A 9,130-nucleotide genomic window follows, 5' to 3' on the forward strand; every position below is an offset into this window, starting at 1 on the left:
ACTTGACAAGAAAAACTAAATTTTAATTCAACACAACTAAATTATACAGAAATTATATTGACTTTTTTATACATTTTTTATACTTTTTCTCTCATGACTTTTTTATATTTTTTTACTCACAATAACAAGTATTTTTTTCAATTATAGAAAAATAACATTAAATAACTATAACAATAAAATTTCGAATGAAGCTCAAGCTCCACTACTTCTGTTATGTTTTGCTCTTCCATTTTTTGAATATTATTCTACTAATGTTCTTTGTCTAGTATTGTTGTCCTTATCTTCTTATTGTTTTCCCAGTGTCCTATTTTTTTTTTCTTTTGTTCTAATCATCTGGTGTGACTTTATTTGCCACTACATCACATGCCTCAGCCACAATCATAAATGTTTAAAAACCCTCTTTCTTGGCTTTTATTTTCAGAATGTAGCTCATTGAAGGCATTGGGCTGAGACCTCCTATTTGTGCATTTGAAATGTGCTGAAGTAACATGAATTTGGGCTCAGAAGTGAACAAAAGATCTGCATCACTAACACCCATATTAAACAAACTTTTTATTGACAAAAAAAACCCAACTTTTAACTTTTAACCTAATAATCATGTTTATAAACTCCAAAATCAATCTTATCTCTAACAGAAATTCTTTTTTTAGCTGGATCTAGTTTGCTCATCAGTGATGTATTCTTTGGTTAATTACCTCCATTTACTCTTTGCCCTTGTCCTTATTAATATTAAAAAAAGATTGGTTAAGGTGTCAAAATCATCTATTCACTATAGTATGAATTTACTACACATGCAACATGCATTGCATATATTAGCTAGGGACCGCGCCCTTCACAAATTAAATTTGAAATCCTTAGTGTTCCATAATTGTGAAACAAGTAAAGGCTACCTATTCTACACGAAATAATAAAATCAATTATTGAAGATCTAATCCATGTATGTGCTTGACTTTTTAACAATAAGCTTTGAACGATTATCTTCTAGAGAATGGGGTACACAACCCACTAGAATTTTTTTAAAAAAAAAAGAATGAGCCATTTGCTTAAAAATCCAGAAGTACTTAAGAATGGTACACAAATTATATCCCAACATATAATGTTCTTTGGTGCTATTCTTGATTCCTTGCAAAAATTGTATATCATGCAAAAGTTTGTTATTTATATAAATGTTTTTCTAAAATAAATTATGATAACCGCCATTGGGTTGGGCGTGTGAGATATAGCAGAAAAGTTGTAAATTATCAAAAATGCTGTATAAATTCTAGAAATTAGGCATCACACACTAGAAATTAGCCAAGTGATGGGATTTTTTTTAAATAAATAAATTAAATTATATATTTATACTTATATGTATTTTGAAAATGTTATGTAAACATAACAAATAATCATGAAATTAATTTTTTGTATATATATATTATTTAATTTTAATATATATTTTATACATGTTGACTGATTTTTTATATATACATATAAATATGAATTATTTATTGTATTCTATTACAAATTTCGTTATCACTACAAATAAAATAAGTAATAATACAATTTTGTTATTTATGTTATTTGCAAACGAGATATGTGAAAAAATTATATATATATCTATCGTTAATAACTAAAAAAATATAGTGTTTAAAATATAATTTGAATTGATTTAGAAGGTAAACTGATATAATTTATTATGATTTAAATCGTATTAACTTGATTTTTATTTTTTATTGTAATTCGATTTTATTCAAATGATAGTGATTTACATTATATCGAATGACTTTATTTTTTAATATAATATAATTTAAATTTTTATGATTTTGATTGAATCGATTTATATTCTGTCTAAATTATAAATTTTTTTATCATTTTTAATTATTAGTTTTTTCTAAATATGAAATATATCGAATCCAAATTTTTTTTAAATTTAAAAAAATGTAAAGTAAAAGTTTTAAATAGTTAACTTTTTCAAAACCGAATAAATAAGTTCAATTTAAATCATAATTGTTTGAATCTAATTGGATTAAAATATAGTATATATGTTTTCACAATTATTATAGTATTTTAGAAAAAAAATAGTGACTATCAAATTTTTGAAGAATTATTTTGATAATTAAAATATTGTCAAAATCAAATCAAGGATGACTCACCTTTCCTTTCCCACTTGTTGCATGACCAAGTATTTACAACTTGATTTTATAGAGAGGAGAAATGTGAAAGAAAACTTACAAAACAAGAAAGTATTTTCACAAGTTAAACTTAAATGAGCTAGCTAGACTTGGACCAAGACAGCTTCCTGCTAATTAATATTATATATATTGGACATGCATAATGTTAACGTTAAGGGTAACCGAGTAATTAACCAACCTAATTGAATCAGAACTATATATATGTATAGTAGTGATACCAATTCCGCTAGCTACTTCATTCATTCCTGAAGCAGAAGAATATAATATATATCATCATAAGTGTGAATTATTAATTAAGGAGATGGAGTTGTTAGCAAGGATAGAATTATTAATAGGTGTGGTTATGGTTGCTTCGATGATTATGAGTAAGGGTTGTGAAGGGCAATTAGTGGAGAATTTCTACAGTTCAAGTTGTCCAAACGTGGAATCCATAGTTAGAGAGGCAGTGACCAATAAATTTACTCAGACTCTCACAACTGGACAAGCAACCCTCCGTCTATTTCTCCATGACTGCTTTGTTCAGGTTTCCACTACATACTACTAACTCATCATCATCATCGTTATATACAGTATTTCGAAAATATTTGGTAATCAAAAAATATTAATAAAAAATAGTAAAAATTTATTATTTTTAATTTTATTTAATACATCTTGCAATAAATAAATACTAAATAAAATAAATTTAAGTTGTTTCGATTGATTTTTTTTATCACCATAACATTACCAAAATTGTTTATCTTGAGATTTTTGTCTCTCAAGTTAGAAACACTATTGATCTCTTTCAAGTAATTAAGAACAAAGAAAGCATATATAATTTTACATTGGTTAGTTTTCGATTCCTCGTGTGTTTTTCTTCCTCTGAATATACTCGAGCATTGTCATGTATGTGTATATGTACTATTTATTTTTCATGTTACATTTTCACATAATCATTTTTTTACCAAGTTACCACGATTCTTTATATATGTTTGCATCACAATCTTTGAAATAATTTTTCAATGTTAAATTTCTACAGGAACTTTACCTTTTTTTTTGTTAAGCAAGCATCATTTTCAGTAGTGTCATATATTATGTCTAGATTCAACCGTTTGAATTAATAAAAATAGATTATGTACTTGACAAAGTCATGTTTAATAAAGGAAATGACTCAGTCTCTGTATATATACAATCATTATGTATATAATTGTTTATCCTAGCTAAAAGATTAATCTGACAGATAAAAAATTTTATGTCTCTAAACTTTAGATTTTAGGGAGTTAAAACTCTAATACTACCTTATAACACCACTTAATTATTTTAGAAGTTTAAGTTGATAAAAAAAATATAAATAATTTTATCTTATATGTTTGATTAGTTAAGCATCATGAATTAATTAACTTTAATTTTGGATGGTTGTTGAAGATTTATTCTTCCATTTCCACTGTGATCTTGTCTCATTCAGCAGAAAATTTCAAAGGCACGTTTGAAATGGTATTGTTGAGGGTGACTTTAGACACAGCTTTTAAAACAGGACTATGTTATCTATATGTTAAAATTAACTACTAAAATTGATTATCAGTATAAAAATATATATTAGAATATAAATATATATTAAAAATAAATTAAATCACATATCTATTTATATATAAATATACATATTAATAACTAATTTTAGTATTTTAATAATATTTTTAATTAAAATATAATAAAAAATATACAAGGGCAAACGTGTACGCTCGTTACCCACTTTTCATGTTTTTTTTTTTAACAAACGAACACGCTCGAGACTCTATCTTACGAATATTGAGTCCAATTAGTCTTATAATTTTTTTTATTTATATAAATATCTTCTGTATTTATTAAATTTCTATAATCTACGTTTTTTTTATCGTATTTTATTTTTATTTAATAAAATCTATTGATTTATAAAAATGACATAACTAATGTATATAAAGTTGTTTAGATTTATTTTAGATAAATTCCTTATTACAAGTTTTACTATTATTATTATTATTATTATTATTAAAAATATTAAAATATCATCAAAATTTATTATTTTTTATTATCACTTATTATTAATTCAATTTTTTTAATCTAATTTTTTTAATCTAATAATCCAAGAATATATTTTATTCTATATTTTTTAATATTGATATCTAATTAATAGTCAAAACAATAAATTTTGATAGTCTTCTAACATTTCTTCTATTATTATTATTATTATTATTATTATTATTATTATTATTATTATTATTATTATTATTATTTGTGAAATATTTGCAAATATAAGTTGAGAGACTTGTAGGTAATACAAAAATTTGCTAAGACTCTAGCTAATTAGTACACGGCATATAATGTTTGCAACAATAAAGTGGTGGTGGAGTATGAATGTTTGTGTATGAATTATGAAAATTGATAGGGTTGCGATGCTTCTGTGATGATATCGTCGGCAAATGGGGACGCAGAGAAGGATCACTCAGAAAATCTTTCACTTCCAGGAGATGGATTCGACACTGTCATCAAAGCAAAACAAGCTGTTGAAGCTTCATGCCCTGGTGTCGTCTCATGCGCTGACATTTTGGCCCTTGCTACCAGAGATGTTATTTCCTTCGTAAGCTAACAAATTATAATTAGATACTACTATTATATTTATTCATTTATATAAAAATGATAATTTAGTCAAATTATCTTCTACAGATTTTTAGTTACCATCAATAATGTTCTGGATTACTTTTTTTTACCATAGGATTTAAATAAATACTTATTCAAGCTATTATAGTCAACATTTTTTCTTAAAAATTGCGTGTGCATCTTTAAAGATACAATTGTAAAAGGTCATCTTCTAATTGATAGTTGGGAAAGACTAATCTAATTCATTGGTGTATTTCTTTTTCATAAACCAATTTGTCTGATTTTTCAATACAAAATTGACAGATACATGCAATCTATGTATACTATTTTGATTATTAACGCAAATTTAACTTATAAGATTGATTTTTTCAGCAAAAGTTGAATTTTTTTAGTCAAAATGATAATCATAGCAGAACAGTAATAAAATTAAAAAAAAAGCAGCTTGAATGCTTGATGCACTTAGCTTGTATACGTTTTTGGTAAAAGAAATTTGTGTGGCCAACAGGCTTTAGTAATTTTAGCGAGCATTTGACTAATATAAATATTACATTATTTTTAATAAATAAGGTATAAATTAATTTATGTGTGTAAATTTTGATAAAAAATAATATTACATGATCAATATATATTATTATTTTTTATTATTATTTAGTTAATAATAATTTGTATTTATATTTATAGATATTTTATTTATAAAAAATATATAATTTATACATATATTTATTACAATTTTATACACATAAACTAATAATATAATGGGGAGTGTTAGGGGAACAATGAAAATTTTGAACAATATGAACAACCACCAATCAAATGAAAATACACTACATCCTAATTTAATGCTACTAATTAAATTTACTCTTTTAACCCTATTAATTCACATTGTTTACACATTGTTCAAAAATTTTAGAGTATATACCAATTTTGGTCCTCAAAGAATTTCAGACTGGACACTTTACTCCCCAATTAAAATTAATTAATCGATTGGTCCCTGACAATTAATTCCGTCAGTCACTTAGGTCCTTTACTCCGTTAACTCTAACGGAGGACAAAATAGTCCCTGACAACTCTAACAGGGGACAAAATGGTCTCTGATCTCCTCTGTTCGGAAACGACACTATTCTCTCCCGCTTTCCATCATATCTCGCATAACACTAGCAGTCTAACACTATAACTTCAAACTACACAATGCACACTCTATAAATTTAATGTTCACAAGAAAAAAATCTTCAACTTGTTCTCAACCAATTCATATTCAGGAAATTAATGCCTATGTCTCTCAACTAGTTATTATCTTCGATGGATCCCATGAATCTTGACAGCAAGTTTGATTTGTTAAGACCCGTCATCGTCGTTGCCATCTCCCTCCTCCTCTGCCCTATCATCACCATGACCACATTGTCCACCACTCCGATCGCTTCCTTCAACTTCTTCTCTGAACCAATGTTCAGTAATCGCTTCAGTTTCCATATGAGCGGCAATGACGACATTGCTCGTTGTACTGATAGTTTGGATGTAAGGTCAAAGCTGTCTGCCAACTTAGACTCTGGAAAAGAAGGAATGAAGCATTCAGTGTCTATTTCAAATGAGAATTTGCATATGATGTTGAAGGAGAATCTTCTCATGATGTCATAATGTCCAACAATCTATATTGCTTGTTGGAGAGTGGAGAAAGGTGTACCCTTGGAGTAGTTGTGGAATTTGGTCTTGAGGATGTCGTGGACGTGTCGGGGTTGGAGGTGATATTATCGAAGACGTGGAAGTAGATGCTTTTGGTGGGTGAAGTGTAGAGGGGGTGGATGTACGAGTCACAAAGATTTAGGAAAGGTGTGGTCCATGACATGTCGAGGTAGGTGCGACATGCGTGACAATTACACCATGGCTTAATCTTGGAGCTAAAAAGGAGGAAGAAAAAGATGGAAAAGAAGACTGTGAATGTGAAGAAGGAGAGTATGAATGTTAGGGTTATGCGATATATGATAAAAATTGGGGAAGAATAGTGTCGTTTTCGAATAAAGGGGTCAGGGATCATTTGTCCCTTGTTAGAGTTATCAGGGACCATTTTGTCCCCTGTTAGAATTGTCAAGGACTATTTTGTCCTCCGTTAGAGTTAACGGAGTAAAGAACCTAAGTGACTGACGGAATTAATTGTTAGAGACCAATCGAGTAATTAATTTTAATTGGGGAGTAAAGTGTCCAATCTAAAATTCTTTGAGGACCAAAATGGGTATATACTCAAAATTTTATTTGTTACCTATACTTTTCCTAATATAATTTATACTTACGTTTTGTATCTATGTTTTGCAGGATTTGTATAAATAAATTAATAAAATTTATTTATTAAAGACAATGTAGTATTTGTGCTAAGTTGTTGGCTAAAAATACTAGAAACGACTAGTTCTCAAAAGTTTTCCTTTAATAAATATAGATTTAAATGATGTATTTTTTATGTGTAAATTTTTATTATTGCTGATTAAACTCTTGCCAAAATAATAAGATTTACCAGCAACGTAACATTGTTTTTTTGTAATTGTGTGGTTATGTGCAATTATTTCAGCTAGGGGGACCATCATTCAACGTAGAACTTGGACGCAAAGATGGGCTTATTTCGAAATCATCAAACGTTGAAGGAAACCTTCCAAAATCAAGTTTCAATTTAAAGCAGCTAAACACAATGTTCTCAAATCACAACTTGACCCAAACCGACATGATAGCACTCTCAGGAGCACACACCATAGGCTTCTCACATTGCAACGAGTTCTCTAACCGTTTATATTCATTCTCTGCGTCCTCACCGCTGGACCCTACTCTCGACTCCAACTACGCCCAGCAGTTAAAGACACAGTGCCCTCAAAACCCTGATCCACAGGTTGTGGTTGCTCTTGATCCCGATTCCTCCTCCAGTTTCGACAACAACTATTACCGGAACTTGGTGGCCGGAAAAGGGTTGTTGAGATCGGATCAGGTTTTGTACACGGACCCTGCGTCGCGGTCCACGGTGGCTGAGTTTGCCAATAATGCTGATGCTTTTAATCAAGCGTTTGTTGCGGCCATGAGGAAGCTTGGAAGGGTGGGGGTGAAGATTGGTAAGGAAGGAGAGGTTAGAAGAGACTGCACTAAATTCAATTAGTGATTTGTCACCAGTTAGTGAAAAAAGAAATTTGTAATTGGGAATTCCCTTATGAAAGATTGATTTTTCGATCGTCATGTGTTTTGGGGAAATATTTACTTTGCAAACTTTTGAGTTTTTAGCAATTTAGTTATTTTTTAAGAAAAAAGTTATTATGTGGAAGGGGGTTAGGTTGAGCAAACTAGTACAACGATGATTAGAAAAACAATAATTTTTTTTCTCTTTATAATGCTAAAAATTGGTCATTGTTTCATTTTGTTTCCCATCCTTTTGTTTTAGATCACATGTATGCATCATTTTTATGTACATTTATTTATAAAATTGTTCTGAACGAGGCCCAAAAATTACAGCAAAAATATAAAATAGTGTCGTCTTAAAAAAGTAGAAGAGATCAAAGGTCTATTACACCTCATATCTCTCAAATTAATACCAAGGGTTACACATGAAAGCGAATGTGAACTAGTAAGCACTATTCAATAGAGTCGTTAAAATTGATCAAATTTATCGAATCAATTTGATTATCCATTTAAATAGGTGTATCTTGTCTCTAAGATTAACTCCGTCTAAAGACTAAAAGAGTTGAGCTGGATTAACTTGAAAAAATGGTGGGTTAAACGGGCTAAACGGGTGGTCCGTTTATTTTTTGTTTATATTTTTTTAAAAAAGTAATATTTTTAGTCAACCCATCAACTAAAAAAAATACTACTTATTTAAGGTTTTTTACCTAAAAGTGATATGTTTTGTTAAAAGATTTTTCAAAAAATAAAATAAAAAAGTAAACGGACCAACCCATTTAACCCATTGGACTGACCATAAACAGTCCAAACTGAAAATTATAGCCTGCAAATAAAGCGGGTTTAAACGGATTAGGCCTAAATGGACTAGGACTGGCTTGTTTGACAACCCTACTACTTAAGATAATTAGACTCTGCAAAATAGGTATAATAAATATAATCATGATGAGTAATGTTACACATCCAATTCTTTTTATGAATGAAGTTCAACCAAGTTAAATAATAAGACTTGAAATAATACTAGTCATAATTGATTTTTGTTATGTTAGACTAATTTAGTTAAACTTGATTAACAAAAAGATTTAAATGTGTAGCATTATTCAATTATGATGTTCAATAAGGTGTAAAGCCATTATTTTGGTAACATAATTAAAAGGAGAAAACTCTATAAAATGGAATGAAGAATTAAAAAAGAGTTAGTTTTG

The 9,130-nt window shown here is 28.6% G+C and overlaps 1 protein-coding gene across 1 annotated transcript; it reads left to right on the forward strand.

Annotated features, from left to right (window-relative positions):
- Window positions 1–2,324: 2,324 nt before the first annotated feature.
- On the forward strand, window positions 2,325–8,164 carry LOC112697184 (peroxidase 55). Its single transcript, XM_025750257.3, has 3 exons — window positions 2,325–2,694; window positions 4,570–4,761; window positions 7,339–8,164. Exons 1-3 carry the CDS (start codon window positions 2,473–2,475, stop codon window positions 7,909–7,911), a joined length of 987 nt encoding a protein of 328 aa, XP_025606042.1. The 5' UTR covers window positions 2,325–2,472; the 3' UTR covers window positions 7,912–8,164.
- The last annotated feature ends 966 nt before the right edge of the window (window positions 8,165–9,130 follow it).

Source organism: Arachis hypogaea, chromosome 6, assembly GCF_003086295.3.
Source record: "Arachis hypogaea cultivar Tifrunner chromosome 6, arahy.Tifrunner.gnm2.J5K5, whole genome shotgun sequence".
In the NCBI taxonomy this organism is placed as follows: Eukaryota; Viridiplantae; Streptophyta; class Magnoliopsida; order Fabales; family Fabaceae; genus Arachis; species Arachis hypogaea.

Excerpts from the sequence above, each read along its gene's own strand:
- LOC112697184 (XM_025750257.3), top strand. The coding sequence starts at position 2,473 with ATGGAGTTGTTAGCAAGGATAGAATTATTAATAGGTGTGGTTATGGTT. Across the intron at positions 2,695-4,569 it reads TCCATGACTGCTTTGTTCAG|GGTTGCGATGCTTCTGTGAT; the intron begins GTTTCCACTACA and ends GAAAATTGATAG. Across the intron at positions 4,762-7,338 it reads CCAGAGATGTTATTTCCTTC|CTAGGGGGACCATCATTCAA; the intron begins GTAAGCTAACAA and ends CAATTATTTCAG.